This window comes from Pteropus alecto, unplaced genomic scaffold, assembly GCF_000325575.1.
Source record: "Pteropus alecto unplaced genomic scaffold, ASM32557v1 scaffold37, whole genome shotgun sequence".
NCBI lineage: Eukaryota > Metazoa > Chordata > Mammalia > Chiroptera > Pteropodidae > Pteropus > Pteropus alecto.
In genome coordinates, this window is record NW_006440605.1 from 747,392 (window position 1) to 763,855 (window position 16,464).

A 16,464-nucleotide genomic window follows, 5' to 3' on the forward strand; every position below is an offset into this window, starting at 1 on the left:
CACACTGTACCAGTCCTTGTTTTCAATAAATCAATAAACAAGTGTTGGCAAGGATGTGGACAAAAGGGAAGCCTCGTGCATTGCTGCTGGGAATGTAAACTGATGCAGCCACTATGGAAAACAGTAAGGAGGTTCCTCAAAAAATTAAAAACAGATCATATGACCCAGTAATTTCACTTCTGGGTATTTATCTGAAGAAAACAGAAAAACTAATTTAAAAGATATATACACCATGTTCACTGCAGCATCATTTACAATAGGCAAGATATGGAAGCACCTTAAGTGTCCACAGTAGACAAATGGATAAAGAAGAGGTGGTACACACATACAATGGAATATTACTCAGCCATAAAAAAGAATGAAATCTTACCATTTGGAACAACATGGATGGACCTAGAGGGTATTGTGCTGAATAGAGTAAGTCAGACAGAGAAAGACAAATGTCATGTGATTTCACTTATATGTGGAATTCAGAGAACAGAAAAAACAAACAACAGAAACAAGCTTATAGATACAGAGAGCATTTTGATAGTTTCCCAATTGTGGGGTGGAAGATGGATGAAGTGGGAGGGGATTAAGAGGTACAAATTGGTAGTTATAAGTAGTCAGGGGGATGTAGGGCATAGCATGGGGAATATAGTCAGTAGTATTGTAACAACTATATATAGTGTCAGATGGATACTGGATTTATCAGAGTGATCACTTCATAAGTTATATAGCTGTCTAATCACTGTCTTGTACACCTGAAACTAATAAAATATTGTATGTCAACTGTAATTGAAAGAAATAAAAATATAAAAATAAAAAATCTATTTAGGATTTTTATTGGGATGGCATTGAATTTATAATTAATTTGTGAAGAATTAAACTAAAATACTGAGTGTTCTTTTGTGGAACTCACATTATTTCTTGATTTGTTCAGATCTTAGTTGAGTTTAATAGTTTTATTTGTATTCTTGTGATGATTACTCTTTAATGTTCTAGGGTTTTTCGTATATTAGGAAGAGGATTTGTTCTTTCTCTGATTTTCAGATGCTGATCCCTTTGTAGATTAATCTTGCTGCATTCTTTAATTAGTCCAGAAGTTAAGTCTCCATGATATTCTAGGTAGATGATCATGGCTTCCAAGTACTGTCAACTTTGACTCTTCCTTTCCGATATTTATAGGTCTTATTTCTTTTTATTTTCTTACTGCATTGGTAAAATAGCAACATGGGCATCTTTATTTTGTTCTTAATTTAACCAAAACTGGTTCTCAAAATTCACTAGTAAGTCAGATATTTCTGTGGGTTCCTGGAAATGACTGCTTATCAAATTAAGGAAGTTTTATCTAGGTTTCTGTTTACTAAGCATTCGTTGCCTTGCGTTTATCTTTTTTTAATGAAAAATTAGTGTTGAATAGACATATCTCATAATTGTAACACAGAGGGGACAAAAACAAATTGTGGAAGGATATGGACCATGTGGTACTGTTTGTATAAAGCTTCCAGATGTGCAAAACAACCCAGTATGTTGTCTCAATGGATACATAGTTACAGTATGTTTTAATAGGATAAATATCAAGTTTGGGAGGACAGTTGCCTTGGGAAGTGAAGGAGAGATATAAGACCATAAAGTACATGGGCTTCCACTATCTGTTATGATTTATTTACTTTTAAGAGGACTTGACATATGTGAAGATGTCAAAACTTGATAAAGCTGAATGGAAGACATGGGTTTTCATGACTTTTTTTCTGCATACCTTTCTGCATACATAATTTTTTTTATAATAAAAAAAAACAAAGTCAAAATTAACAGCAATGACCAAAGCATAACATACCCTTTTCACTGAGCTGGTTTCCCTGGTGAGTAGTGAGCCTCCTGTCTCTGGGGAGAATAGAAATAACAGAGTGACCTTGGTCTTGGGGATGAATCCTGTGACTTTTGCCTTCTTCCCACATTAGTCCAACTCCTTTGTCCTCTCTCTTCAAGTCTTTGTTTGATCTGGCCCTAAGTGACACCCCAGTCCCAGACTACTGTCCATAAATTATTCTGTTCCTCTGAGAAGTCCCATTCCCTCCTCCATCTCAATCTTTACATGTTAATGTGTTAAAAACACTTTCACTCACCCATCTCCTTCAGAATAATTCTACTTCTCTAGACATCTCCTCCAGGAAGCCCTCCCAGATTTTCCAGGCTGAGATAGATGTCTCCAGGGGTCCTTACAGTCCCCTGTGTGTCCTAGAACTATCACGTTGTTTTATTTTATTTTATTTTCCCTCCTCTTCGAGTCCTCCCCACACTTCCACCCCTGACCCAGGGATGTTGCCATCTTCCCTTATGAACTGGATCTCTGAAGGCGGGACGTCTCCTCCCATGGGGGTGTGGTCCATGGCTCCACCTGGGGTGTGAACCCAGGACCTTCTGCGTATAAAGCAGATGTGCTAAACACTACACTATGGAGCCACCCCCATCACATTGTTTTAAAATCCCTCATTGCATGCTCTCTACACTTCTGTCCCCTTCTTCACCCAAAATGAGTCTCTTTTTCCTGTTATGGTCCAGGGCTAGAGGTTAGAGGTCTTTGGCTATCCTCCTGCCTGGGACCTCCCTTCTTCTTTCATTTTCTCTGAGGAGAATTCCAGGCGTGGGACGTGGGACAGGTAGCCTCTGGTTGTCTCGCTGGGCTGGACAGCCCCCCTGGGCTCCACGAGGTAGCTTCAGCTCCAGGCGTATGCAAAAGAGACTCGTTTTCCTGCATCCTTGCCTTTGCCTAAGCTGTACCCTTCTTTACTCTGTCAACAGTGTACATGGACCATATCCAATGCTACCTCTTCCAGAAAACCTCTTGTGATCCCACGAACACATTTATTCTTTCTCTTCCATACAGGGCAATGGATGAATTTCATCTAGATCCTTTCCCAAGAACACATTCTGATGAGATTATGCAATCCTTGTGGTTTTTTCTGTTTCCTTCCACGGAACCCTCACTCCTTCTGAGCACCCCTGTCCTCATAGAGTCCCAAAAGGAGGGTATGCCCTCCCAGAAAGTTCGGCGCTGCGGTAAAATCCCGCAGCTAAGTCAGCCGTCCATGCCCGCTGACTCAAGTTCCACTTGAGATGATGAAGATAAGATGAGTCTTACGTCTCGGAACAAGGGAACTTCTAGGAAGAGGAGAGGGACCCTCCCATGTTGTGGAAAATAACCTTTCTCAGCCCTGCATCATCCTCTGAGCTCTGCTGACCTTTAATGTCTAATCTTTCCTCCTCTCTCTGTCCATCGGCATCCACTAGATGTGTGTGACACATGTTTTTCAGTACGCATACTTGATGTGGTTGCGTGTGTGTGACTTGCATAAATGTCACCGAGCCATGAATCTCAAGTGGTTTCTGCTTCTTGCGACCCCAGGTTACTGAGATCTAGACATGCTGCTGCCTGTACAACTAGTTTCCTACGAGTTTGTTTCGGAGTGTGTGCCCACCAAGTTTTACTTACTAATTGATGAGCAATCAAAAGCACCATAAGGAAAGTGAAAAGACCAGCCACCACTGGGAGGTGATCAGTGCACCTGTATCCGTAATACATACAGAACGTCTGCAAATTAATAAGAAAAAAATCGAACCGCCTTTTAGAAAAAGATGCAAGTAGGACATAAACAATTTACGGGAAAGTAAGCCAGAAGAGTGAATCGACTTCTAATGGATATTCAAAATATCCAGGTGTCAGGAAACATAATCTAAAGCCACAATGAGATCCAATGAGAAAGAGCAAAAGTAGTTCTCTGATAAAAATTTAAAGACTTTTTTTTTTTTAAGTAAGGGGAATAAAAAATGAGAGCGAGAAGAGGGAATGAGATTTCAATGAGAAAGAGCAAAAGTAGTTCGCTGATAAAAATTTAAAGACTTTTTTTTTTTTTTTAAGTAAAGGGAATAAAAAATGAGAGCGAGAAGAGAGAAAGAGATAGAGGACAAGAAATGAAAGTGAAGGAATTAAGGATTGCACTTCATAAATTGGTTTTTAGAAAGCAAAAATAAACCAAAAGAAGATAAGAGTAGGGGATTTTTAAAAATAAAAGGTGAAATAATTGAAGAAAAAAATAGCAACAACGACCAGGTTTAAGAGCTTTTATACATATTAACTCATATAAGCTCATAACAGTCCAATGAGGTAGGAACTACTATTAATATTATTCCCATTTTATCTGTGAGAAACTGAGGCACGGGAAGACGGTTTATTCATTCTTCTAAGATTATATAGCTCATAAATGGTATAGCTGAGATTTAACCCAGGCAGTTCGACCCTTAACTAGTAAATAATATCATGTCTTTAAACCAAAAGACACAGAAAGAATAAATAAAATCTGCTTTTTAGAAAAAGACTCACAAACAATTATGAAATTTGAGTAATAAAACAATATAATTGTAAAAAAGAAAAAAAAAGAGACTCGCAAGCAGGATCTACTTGCAGTAAGCCTGGAACGAGAAGAAAATACAGAAGTAATCAGAAATTAAGAACACGGTCTGTGTGCCTGCATGGCAATAAACTTAAATATCTGGAAGAAACAGACAGCTTCTTAACAAAACATGACCCAAGTCAAAACAGAAGTTTTTAAAATGTAGCTTAATTTATTAATCATTCTTTTGTTATTTTCTCGATATTTTGGACTAAGAAGTCCTTTCTACCCAGAAATTCTCCCCAAAGTTTTGCTTCTCAAATATTTAGGTTTAGAGCTATCTGGGCAGGGATTGGCTATCTCCTTCACTATTACATGGCCAGGACCTTCAGCAGAGCACGTAGCAGCCCCTCAATATATATTGAATAAATGAATTAGTGAGAGGCTGTCGTGTGTTAGCCCTGAGGGAATGAGTACCTGGATGGTCTTACTCAAGACAAGTGAAAGCATATGGCCACACAAATATTCACACACAGAAGTTCTTAGCAGCTTTTCTGCTAATAGCCCCAAACTGGAAACAGCCCCAATGTCCATCAACAGGTAAATGTATAAACAAAATGGTATAGCCCCACGATGAAATTCTACTAAGCAATAAAAAGAAATGAAGTATCAATAATTATGCTGGGTGAATGAAGCCAGACTCAAAAGGCTAAATACTGGATGATTCCAATTTATAAGAAAGTCTAGAAAATGCAAATTAATCTAAAGACAGAACGCAGGTCGGTGGTGACTGAAGGGAAAGGGGGTCTATATTAAAATTTCATAATACATTCACATCTGTCTTCTATAAGGCCACAGAAACATAATACATTGGGCAACAAATGCTTTACCACCTGTTGATGGTAAAGATACAGAAACTGGGGCCCAGAGACTATGCGATTTGCCTGAGGTTATCATCTGGCTCATTGGTGACATTTTTACATCTGATTCCCACTGTAATTAGATGATCATTCCCCCTCTGCTCAGATTCTCATTTAGACTTGGTCCCTGGAGAGGCGGTGGGGTGACAGCCAGTGACAAAGTGACAGACACCTCCCAGGTATCCACAGAAGTCCATGCCTTGCCCCTCATTCGTCCAACTTCACTCCACAGTCTCAAACTCAAACTCACCCGTATTTGAAGCATGCTATGAGCCCCCGACCACGTTGCGGGTCATTCATTCTGAGTTAAGGCCAGCCTACTTTTCCTCAAACTGCACGTGCCTGTGAATGAAGCCATCTATCTTGGCCCAGTGGTAGAAAATGGCTACTGTGTTTATGGAAAGTTCAGTGAAGAGTTGGTCTACACATCTGCTCGGAGAGATTCCTCTGAACCAACTAACTCTCTGCTCTTCTCCAGGGGTCTTCTCCTAATTTTCTGCTGCAAGAAAGGGAGGAGCTGTGCTGGTGGAGAGCAGGGTTAAACCTTGGTCTAAACCTTGTGCGCCAGCCCAGTCTCTTAGATTCACGTTCCCTTCCACATCCTCATTCCCCTTTGCCTTCCTTTAAAAAATGTTTTCGTCTTTTTATTTTATTTTATTACGTATGTCTCTCTCATTTCTTCCTGGAACAAGGTGGGAAAACAGGCATCAAATAAAAATTTTAAATAAAATGTGGATAATGTTTGTTATTCCTGAGCATCGCTGAGAGGATTTGAGAAAGTGGGGCATGTTTACACATCTACGAGAGGGGCTGGAAGTGCTCGATAAAAAAATAACATTTTACCTTTTCAGCAAGACCCACCCTCGCTGCCACCTCGTTTACTGACCACTGGCCCAGCCCGGCACTCCCAAGCTCTTTATCCTACTTGACATTTCCTTCCATAGACTTGGGACTTCTAAATATTTTATATTAGGGTCCTTGCCCTCAGCACTGGGGGCCGGATCATTCTTTGTTGTGGGGCTGTCCTTTGCATTGTATGGTGTTGGGAAGCATCCTGGTATCTACCCACCAGATGCCAGTGTCACACCCTACCCCAACTTTTGACAACTGCAAAGGTCTCTGGACAGGAGCCCAATGTCCCCTGGGGGGTCATAATTGCCCCTAGTTGAGAACCACTATCTATATGACTTACTTTTTCACCATGTTCATGACTTACTGTCTGTCTCTCCCTAGCCCCCACTGGAATGTTTGCTTCAAGAAGGAGGAAATTTGCTCATTTGGGGCACTGATGTATGCCGGTATAGAGGTAGATGTGAACAAAACCGACTCCATTTCTGTGTCCACATTTTAATTCCTTTTTAAGTTTCCTGCTGTGACCAACCTCACTGTCCTTAGCAAGCATATCAAAGCCTGCTAGTTGATGATAATCTGTGTTCCTTAAAAATGTAGCCATAAATATTTTCGTTAGTAACTGCCAGATCGGCATGACAACCTAGATCAATATCAAACTGGTGATAACATGGATTTAAACAATTACCTGTCACAAAATCACCCAAAGGTATGGCTCCTGGCACTACTGCATTTTTTGTCTCTTTGTCTTGTCAATCATTAGTATCTGAGTTATACTATTTAAAAATTACAGCAGTGGGAGTCTGCAGCAGAGAATAATCTGTGCAGAATTGCTGGGTTGTTTGTCCACTCCAACCCAATCTTCTCATTAGTAAATTATCCTATGGTAAATTCTATGATACTCTATGAAGTTGTCTGCATCGTTCTTCCATCTGAAGATACTTTCTTGTTACGGTGGCCATTACACCTTTGCCCCACAGTCGGACAATGCCCAGTTCCCATGTCGATGCCTGGCATACCATAGGTGTTCAATATTTGCTGAAAGAATGAATGAACAGTTATTGGGTTTTGTACCTGGGATGGTGCCAGGGCTTGATATGCATAACTTTAGTTCCTTATCGCAGTGTTCCTTGCAGGGAGGCCCGGCCGCTGTCCCCCTTTGTACAGAGGAGAAGAACTGAGGCCTCTAGAAGCTACAGACATACATCCCTCCACCCACTCACCCAAGAGTTGAGGCCAGAAGCTTAGCTGACCACCACCTAACAAACGTCTGTGTTCTGCCTTCTGGCCAAGCATTGAATTAAGGAGTAAGCCTCTGGCAGGCACCTGTTGGAGAGCTGAAGAAAGAAGTTGAGCTGGCCTGGGAAACCAGGCCCAAGAGGGAGGCTGTCTCAGGGACCCAAAAGGAGGAGCTGGAACTCAGTTGGGTTCAGCCTGTCCCTCTTGGGAGGAAGCCCAGCCCCTGACCTATGAGATGGGGATCGAGCCCCAAAGTGAAGCCTCCAGCAGCAGTCTGGAGATGTTGCTACAGCCACCAGCCCAGGATGGCTGGAACTGCGTGTGCGAGTATATATGCAGATATGCTCAGTCCCCTCCACTCTCTCTACCCTCTCTTTAGCCCCAACTCTTCCCACTTCCCCTATCCCACCTCGCCCTTTCCCCCAGCCCAATCCAAGAAGGGCCCAGTCCTGTGATTGGACAATGGGTCCTTGGTACCAGGAATTGGGACGCGGAAGATCAAAAGGAAGGAAGAGACAGAGGGTGGGGCAGGGTGAGGGAAGAGGCTGTATTTATATCTATGCCCAGGGCTGGGAGCCTGCACACCATGGACACTGCCCGGTACAGCAAGTGGAGTGGCGGGCTCGAGGAGGTCTCTGGAGGTATGAGCAATGGGACTGCCTCACTGGCCCCCTTGGGTCCCTGTCCAGCCAGTGGTTTGGGGTTTGATGGTGGAAAGGAGAGTAACAGCCAAGAGAGGGGGCAAATAATGGGTGCAGGAGAGACATTACAATCTCTAGAGCCAACTGTACAGTAGATTCAAATTTCAACTCTGCCACTTAAGGGCTGTGTGACCATAGGGGTTACTTAATCTCTCTGAATCCCAGTTTCCTGGGAGGAATTTAAGAGTCCAGGGTTCGGCCTTCCGGGCCCAGGGATCCAGAATGGTCCTGGTACAGGAGGGACCCAGGAGTCCATCGTTATTCAAGGGTACTGCGGACGCTGGGGATGGCGATTTCTCTTCTTGGCCCTGGCTCTCGTGATCACCACAATTCTGTGGGCCCTCATTCTGAGCATCCTCCATTCCAAGGGTGAGTGACCGTGTATGATGGGGAGATCGCGTCCCAGACCTCCATACCCTAACTCCCAGCTTAGTTCTTTCTTCCGCCCCAGGGCACACCAGCGGGGGCCCTGCCTGGGGCTGAGTATGAACAGAGTTCGTGTGCATCTTCGGGCTGTGTGCACCCACATGTGTGTGCATGAATGTGTGCAGTCCCTGTGTGTGCTTGTTTCCTCTTGGCGCATAGGACATCCTGTGCGCTGTACCCCTGCCCGCCTCCTCTGTGCGTCCCAAGACGGGGCTTCCCACACTACCCCTGCGAGGGGAGGTGAGTCCCTGGGGCCACGCCTACAGGAGTCTCTCTCCGCAGCCTCTACGCAGCGCGGGGCTCTACTCCACCGCCAGGATCTGCTGAGAACAAACGGTGCGTGCAGTCCCGGGACTCCTGGGTTCGTGGGTGGCTGGGTATCCCAGGGTCCCCGGCGCTGGCCTCGGAGTGGGGAAGGGTTTCCCATGAGTTCCCGCGGATGACCTGGCGTGTGCGGGGCGGGCGGGGATCGTTTCAGCCTCGAAGCAGACGGCGGAGCTGGGCACCTTGAAGGAGGAGGTCCGAGCCTGCAATAGCTGCTGTGAGACACGTGGACTGAGGCGGCGGAGCCTGCGGGCTGTGGGCGGCTCTCGTGGTGTGGGGCGGGGATTAAGACCAGGATTGGAGGAGGTCTCCGTGGTCTGGTCCCGATGCCCGCCCTTTTCCCAGGCCTTAGGACACAGGAGGAGTTGCAGACCGCGCGCACAGAGCTTAAGGAGGCGCAGGTGAAGCTGATCCAGCAAGAGAGCGCCCTGAATGAACTGAGCAACCGCGGTGAGGGTGGGACAGGGCGACAACCCCTGATCTCTCACCACGCGGGTCACCCGACCTGATTCACGTCCTGATCCCTCTGTCCTGACCTCTTGCTCCAGGCGAGGCCCCTCCTGACCCTGACCCCTGGGCTCTGCCGTTGACTACTTTTAACCCCAATCACACCTGGATCGTACCCCTCTGTAACAGTCTTTGACCTTGCTGTCATTCTTGAACATTACACTGACCACGGACATGGATGTAACCCTACCCCTGACCCTGACCCCAGCTAAAATCTGGACTTCTTTGACCTTGCAGTGACCCAGAGTTTGGCTGAAGCAGGTAGGGACCGTGAGAACATCCGCAGTGAGCTGTTCCAGGCGCTGGAGACTGTCCAACTAGGGAACAGTGAGCAGGACAGGATGGGGGGGAAAGGAGAGGTGGTGGTGGTGGGGGGACAAGTGGACCCTGCCCCTGGGCCTCGGGGTTACCCGATCCTCCAAGTTCGCCGTTTGACCTTGGCCTCTTCTCCATGTCTCTGCCTGTGTCCCCGGGGTCCACCCCCCCAATCTCCTCTGCCTGCTCCACCTGGGAGCAGTCTACGTTTTTGACACTCGCCACCCCGCAGGTTCTTGCAAGCAGTGCCCCACGTCGTGGCTGCCCTTCCAGGGCTCCTGCTACTTTTTCTCCGAGCTGCAGGCCACGTGGGAAGCGGCACAGCGCAACTGCGCAGACTTGGGTGCGCACCTGGTGATTGTCCAGGGCCTGGATGAGCAGGTGCGCAGCCTGGTTGGTCCCAGGTGGGAGGTGGAATTTTTGCCTGAGGGGGCAGGGCCCAGGAGATGAATACCGGTGGGGTGGACCCCGCTGATTCAGTCTCTCCTTCCATCCAGAGCTTCCTGACTCGGAATACGAGAGGACGCGGTTACTGGCTGGGGCTGAGGGCTGTGCGCCGCGGGAACAAGATCCAGGGCTACCAGTGGGTGGACGGAGTCTCGCTCAGCTTCAGGTGAGGGAAGAAACTTGGGGAGTGGGAAAGGTCAGATCCTAGGGTCAGTACTTTGGACAGATCTCAGGAACTCTTCCGGGATGGGCAGGCTAGCCCACAGGAACTGGCTGAAAGATAAACTCTGGGGGGTAAAAAGTTATATCCCAGGGGCACGCTCAAGCTAGATCCTCAGGCTGTCTAGTTAGACTCAAGCAATAAACAGGCTAAACCCTGAAGGCTAGATGCCAGGGCCATCCTCAGCCTAGACCCCTGGCAACACCACTGCCAAACCACTGCAGCCACTGGAACGTGGGAGAGCCCAATGACTCTTGGGGGCTCGAGGACTGCGGCATGATTCTACACACGGGGTTATGGAACGATGCCCCGTGCAACAATGAGAGGGACAACTGGATCTGCGAGAAAAGGTCCAGCTGCTGAGTCCGCCCAGTGCTCGCGAGCCACGCCCACGGCCACTTGTGAGATTGCCTGAGCGGCTCCCTCTTCTGGCTCCGCCCACCGCTATTGATTTTTTCCCCCCCTTCCCACCCACCACCACTGAGAACCACCCCCCTAACTCAACCCAATCCAGTGCCTGCGCTCTGGGACCTCTGCTCCAACCTCACCACAACCCCTCCCATGCTGGCCGAACTTAGCCTCCACCCCTTCCAAAATATTGCCTCCTGGGCCCTGTGATCTGACCCCACCTCCCTCCCTGGCCAAGGTAGGTGACCCTGAGATGGAGCTGTTTGGTTTCCTTACATTTCCCCCCAAACTGGGAGGCCTCGAAGATAGGGGTTTTATGAACTGCCTCGAAAGCCCTAGGGAGCATCAATAAAAGTTTAAGAAGTGAATCTTGGCTCCTGGCTCTTGCAAGATCTTCTAAGCTTTATCCCAGAGTCCCTGACATGATCCCTTTGAGTGGCCCCAACCCCTCTAAGTGACCTCATGGTCCTACGACGCCCCCAAAACCAGTGAGTAGCCTGCACAGGGCTAGGAGGGCTATGGGGTGCTGGGGACACAAGGGTGAGTCGGACTCAGTTCTTACCATGCTCTGCCCCAACCCCAGACCTCCCCGTTCTAGTCTAGCTAGGTACAGAAACAATGTGACCAGTGATCAGGGAAGGAATGCATGAATGAGTGACACATGATGAATTCAGGGGAGCCACCTGTGTTCTCAGGGAAAGGCACTGTGTGGAGACACCAAAGTGGTGGCCCCTTTCCTTGAGACTGTCATTGTGTTGTGCAGATTACAGGCTGCCTGAGACAAGGCCCTGAGGCTGGTGTGAGGGGTTCGCCCAGTTCTGATGAGCAAGTCCTTTCTGTCTCTGGCACTTAAATTCTGTGATCACAGGCAGGGCGATCAGGAAATACATTCCAGAGAAGATGGACTTTCAGGACACAGTGAGATTTCAGCATGTGGAGCTGGGAAGGGAGGGTTTTGCGGGTGGAGGATGTTGGAAGGTATTAAGTATGGGTGAACCCATTTAGGGGATGCAGGGTACACAGGGCCTGGCTTTATTAACAGGGGACTTTTGATCTGAATTCACCCTGTACTCCCAAAGTTTCCTATTCCCATCTCAGAGACCTGGGGGCTCTCCCAGAATTTCCAGTGGAGATGGGTCTAACTAAGAGGTGTGGCAGCCTAGCAGCTTTTAGTTCTGTGTAGAACTGAGTCCAGAACCAAAGCTGCTAGGAGCCCCCAGCTGCCTGGCCCTGAGAGCATCGGCTGAGCAGGAAGACGAGAGAGTAACCCCCAAACACCCTGGCCAGGTGAAGCCTTTCAGTGCTGTAACCAGCCAATCCCCCAGCCCTTCTCTGGACCCTCTACAATTGCAGCCCAGAGCGAGCCACCTGACTCCTGGACAGATAACATACCTAGTGGACTGTCTGCCAGACTGATGGATTTCAGACAGTTGGCTTGGAGGAATATATGAGTCCCCTAGGGTTTCTGTAACAAATGACCACCAACTTGGCGGCTTATGACAACACACATTCTCTACAGTTCTTGAGTTCAGAATTCCAAAATTAGTTTCATTGGGACAAAAATCAAGCTGTCAGCAGGGCCAGGCTCCATCTGTAAGCTCCAGGGGAGAATCTGCTTCCTTCTTTTTCAGCTTCTAGAGCTGCATCCCTCACATTCTCTGGCTCATGGCCCCTTCTTCCATCTCGAAGCCAGCAGGATAGCATCTACTTCAGTGGTCACATTGCCTTCTCATTCTGGGTCAAATCTCCTTGTTTCCCTCTTATAGAGAATTCTTATATAGAAATGCTTGTGATTGCAGTTAAGGCCCACAGGGATGATCCAGGATGATCTCCTGTAATACTGCAATACAATTGTGGAACTAACCACACCAAGTTAGTTCAGATCCCACCCACAGATTAAGGGCATAGTTCCTAACAAGACTACTCTCATTGCAAGTTTGAGGGGCCCCAGGCTACCTACACTTCTGACCAACTGATTTGACCAACCCATTTCACAACTCCCTCTGGTTCCATAATTTGCTAGAATGACTCAGAACTCAGGAAAGAGCTATACTCACAGTCACAGTTTTGTTATAAAGGACACAAATCCAGACTAGCTAAATGAAGAGACCCAAAGGATGAGGGCTGGAAGTATCTCAAACGCAGAGGTCCCGTGTCTCTTCCCATGGACTCAGGACATGTCACCCTCCCGGCACTTTGATGTGCTCACCAGCTAGGAAGCTCCTCTGAACATTGGTGTCCAAAGTTTTTATTGGGGTTTCATTGTAAAGTTGTGGTTGATTGAATCATTGATCACGTGATTGCCCTCATTCTTCAGCCCACATCCCCTCCCTGGAGGTCAGGTGGCTGAAAGTTTCACTCCCCATGGTTAATCTTTCTGGCACGACAAGCCCCCACCCTGAGCCATATTCTTGGTATGAATTCAGGTGTAAGCCAAGGGGCCTCCACGAAGATCAAAGACACTCCTATTATTTAGGAAATCCCAAGGGTTTAGATGCTTCTTGCCAAGAACCAGGGACAAAGACCAATCAAATTCTTTAATACATAACATCTCTCCATCTCTAAACCTTTAATCACATCTACAAAGTCTCTGTTACTGTGAAATAAACCAGTCACAAGAGGACAAGTACTGCATTAATTCATTTACTTGAAGTACCTAGAGTAATCAAACTCATAGAAACATTAAGTGGAGTGGTGATTGCCAGAACCTGGGAGGAGAAAGACGTGGGGAGTTGTTGTTTAATGTGTGCAGAGTTTCAGTTTTGCAAGATGAAAAACTTTTGGAGATTGGTTGCTCAACAGTGAATGCACCGAACTATCCACTTAAAAATGATTAAGATGTAAACTTTATGTTATATCTATTTTATACCACAATTAAAATTTTCAAAAATTTTAACTCACCATTTCAAGCTCCAAGTCAGAGTTTTGAGAAATTTATACAGCTGTGTAGCCACCACTACGTTCCAGATATAAAACATTTCCATCAAATTCCTTCCCCAGCCCTGCCCCAGGCCGCAACGATCTGCTTTCTTCACCATTGATGAGACTTGTCTTTTCTCGAATGTCATAAATTGAATCACATCATATGTTGTCTTTGGTGCCTAGATCCTTTCTCTAGGCATGTCTCTGAGATTCATCCACACCGTCGTGTATATCCATCATTTGTTCCTCCTCATTGTTGACTCCTTCCATTGTGTGGCTGGCCCATGATCTGCACATCCCTTCATCATTGACTTATGTTAGCATTGTCTCCAGTGTGAGTTACTATGAATTAAGTTGCTATGAACACTCTTGTACGATTTTTTATGGCTTTAAGTTTTCACTTCTCTCGAGTAAATACCTGGCAGCGGGTTAGATAGTAGGTGAATGTTTAGCTTTTATAAGAAACTGCCAAACCGTTTTCCAAGGTGGTTGTACCATTTTGCACCCCCATCAGCAATGTCTCAGGGCTCTGGTTGATCAGAGAGGACATTTTTGACCCAGGAGAGGCTTGCAGTTCTAGAGTCAGGTGGAGGGGTTTATCTAGAGAAGAGCAGGAGAGAAGGAAATGAAGCTGGAAGTTGAAGCAGATAATGGGGGAAGACAGGAAGTCGGCAGTAACATGTGCCTGATAACACATGTTTTTATGGGACGACCGGGGGACTGGGAAGCAGGAGTTGGAGAGGAATTACAGCCCCTGAACCAAGACCAAGGAGGAGGTTGGCAAGAGAAGCTGGAGGGGAGTGGGATCAAGTCTCCTGGAAACGAGCAGCAATTTCACTCATTCGTTCATTCATGCATGCAAAGCGATCATTTTCTCATCCACAAACATTTCTCCAGTGCTAATTAGTTTCTACATCAGGCACTGGCATTCGATGGAGAAAAAGAGACCAGGGTCTCTGGACATGGAGGTTTCTGAAAATCCATAAGCTGAGTGGAAGCGGCCATTCACAAAATAATATGGACTCTAGGAGCCTATTTATATGAAGTTCTAGAACAGGCAAAACTACTCCAGGTAGGAAAAAAACATGGGCACAATGGTCACCTGTGAGTAGAGGCAGAGATTTCCTGAGAAGGACCATGAAGAAACTTTCTAGAGTGATGAAAATGTTCTGTGATCTTGACAAGCATTTGGATTACAAGGGGAATGCATTTGTCAAAACTCAAAGAAAACGCTCTTAGAATGTGTGCATTTCATCCTATGTCATTTTACTCAAAAAGAAAAAAAAGTAAGGAGAGTGGCAAACAAATATTGCATTTCAGTTCATGTTCTACAACCCCTCCACCTTGAGTATTTGGGGAGAAGTGAGCTGATGTAAGCAACTAAGTGAAATGCATAAAAAATAAGATGGATTGAGGGGTGGAAAGAGGGGTAAATGGATGAGTGGATGTTATAAAGCAAGTATAGAAAATATTGATTGTAGAATCTAAAGATGGGTCTTTCATTCTAAAACTCAACTTTTCTGTATGGTTAAAGAGTGTTATAATGAAATGTTGGGGTTCAAGTCATGGTTGCTGCCCCCCTGGGGCGCACAGTCTGACAGTGAGAGGAGAGGATGAGGAAGGATAGAAGGTGATATGCCCACGTAGTGAGGTTGGACGTGGAACTTTCTAAAGAAGCAATCCCCTGGCCTTCCCTGCCCCCCACCACTTCTGGCTTGAAGGGCGAGATGTGGAGGAAAGGAGGGTCTGCTTTTTAGAGGCTGAGGGGGCTTATTCAGAGAAGGTCTGCTTTTTAGAGGCTGAGGGGGCTTATTCAGAGAAAACGGGGGGTAGGAGAAGTCCCTTTTAGCTGCCCTCTGCTTCTTTCCCAGCCGGTGTCCCCACCAACAGTTCCCTGAGTGACCACAGGACCACACTTTCTGGGGCTGAATCAGCAGGTCAGTGGTGACCTTGGAGGCCAGCCAGAGTTTCCTGGACAAACTGGCTCCACTCGTCAACCCACTTTCCAAGGAAATAGCCTTGAGACAGAGTAGCTTGTTCTTTCCAATCTCCCATCTCCCTCCTCCCAATTCCAGGAAAACCCCTAGGATCCCAAAGCTCCCTACCAGGTTGGCTGAGGTGTCTGGGGAAGCCCCCAGGGTGAGACAAGACAAGTTCTTCTCCAGCCCTGGGCAGCCCCATTCCTGTCTTGTTTGGCACCCCCTGGACTCTCACCTCTCCTGTGTCCCCGGATTCACTCACAGATGGCTCAAATGAATGAATTTGGCAGATGCTGACAGAAAGTCCAAAGTCCAAAACCCATGCTTGCCACTTATTTTGCCTCTCTGAGCATCGGTTTTTGCATCTCTCAAGTGGGAATAATAATAATAACCTACGGCCATGCCACCCTGAACACGCCTGATCCTGTCTGATCTTGGAAGCTAAGCAGGGTCGGGCCCAGTTAGTACTTGGATGGGAGACCACACAGGAAGACTGGGTGCTGTAGGTGTAAAAAAAGAAGTCTAAAAAAATAATCACAGCAGCATCTATCTCCTAGGGTACTGTGATTGGCTAAGTAATGCCACCCCCCCAAATGTCCCCATCCTAACCCCTGTAACTATGAATGTGTGACTTTACATGGTTAAAGGGACTTTACAGATGGGATTAAGGTAAGGATCAGGATATGGGAGATGATCCTGGATTATGGAGGGCAGGGGTGGGGGGGAAGGTCATCGCAAGGGTCCTTGTAAGAGGGAGGAAGGAGGGTCAGAGACAGAGAAGGGGACGTGACAACAGAAGCAGAATCAGGGAGAAATGGGAAGACTTTACACTGC

General features: G+C 46.5%; 1 protein-coding gene and 1 non-coding gene across 2 annotated transcripts; both read left to right on the forward strand.

Moving 5' to 3' along the window:
- Positions 1-7,967: 7,967 nt before the first annotated feature.
- CLEC4G (C-type lectin domain family 4 member G) lies at positions 7,968-10,806 on the forward strand. Its single transcript, XM_025050541.1, has 9 exons — positions 7,968-8,022; positions 8,296-8,451; positions 8,791-8,844; positions 8,987-9,049; positions 9,178-9,282; positions 9,577-9,666; positions 9,887-10,035; positions 10,152-10,267; positions 10,546-10,806. Exons 1-9 carry the CDS (start codon positions 7,968-7,970, stop codon positions 10,682-10,684), a joined length of 927 nt encoding a protein of 308 aa, XP_024906309.1. The 3' UTR covers positions 10,685-10,806.
- A 5,214-nt stretch (positions 10,807-16,020) lies between these two features.
- LOC112484165 lies at positions 16,021-16,139 on the forward strand. The gene has a single exon (XR_003047907.1). It is a non-coding gene; the product is annotated as a 5S ribosomal RNA (ribosomal RNA).
- The last annotated feature ends 325 nt before the right edge of the window (positions 16,140-16,464 follow it).

Excerpts from the sequence above, each read along its gene's own strand:
- CLEC4G (XM_025050541.1), top strand. The coding sequence starts at position 7,968 with ATGGACACTGCCCGGTACAGCAAGTGGAGTGGCGGGCTCGAGGAGGTC. Across the intron at positions 8,452-8,790 it reads GAGCATCCTCCATTCCAAGG|CCTCTACGCAGCGCGGGGCT; the intron begins GTGAGTGACCGT and ends CTCTCTCCGCAG. Across the intron at positions 10,268-10,545 it reads GGAGTCTCGCTCAGCTTCAG|CCACTGGAACGTGGGAGAGC; the intron begins GTGAGGGAAGAA and ends AAACCACTGCAG.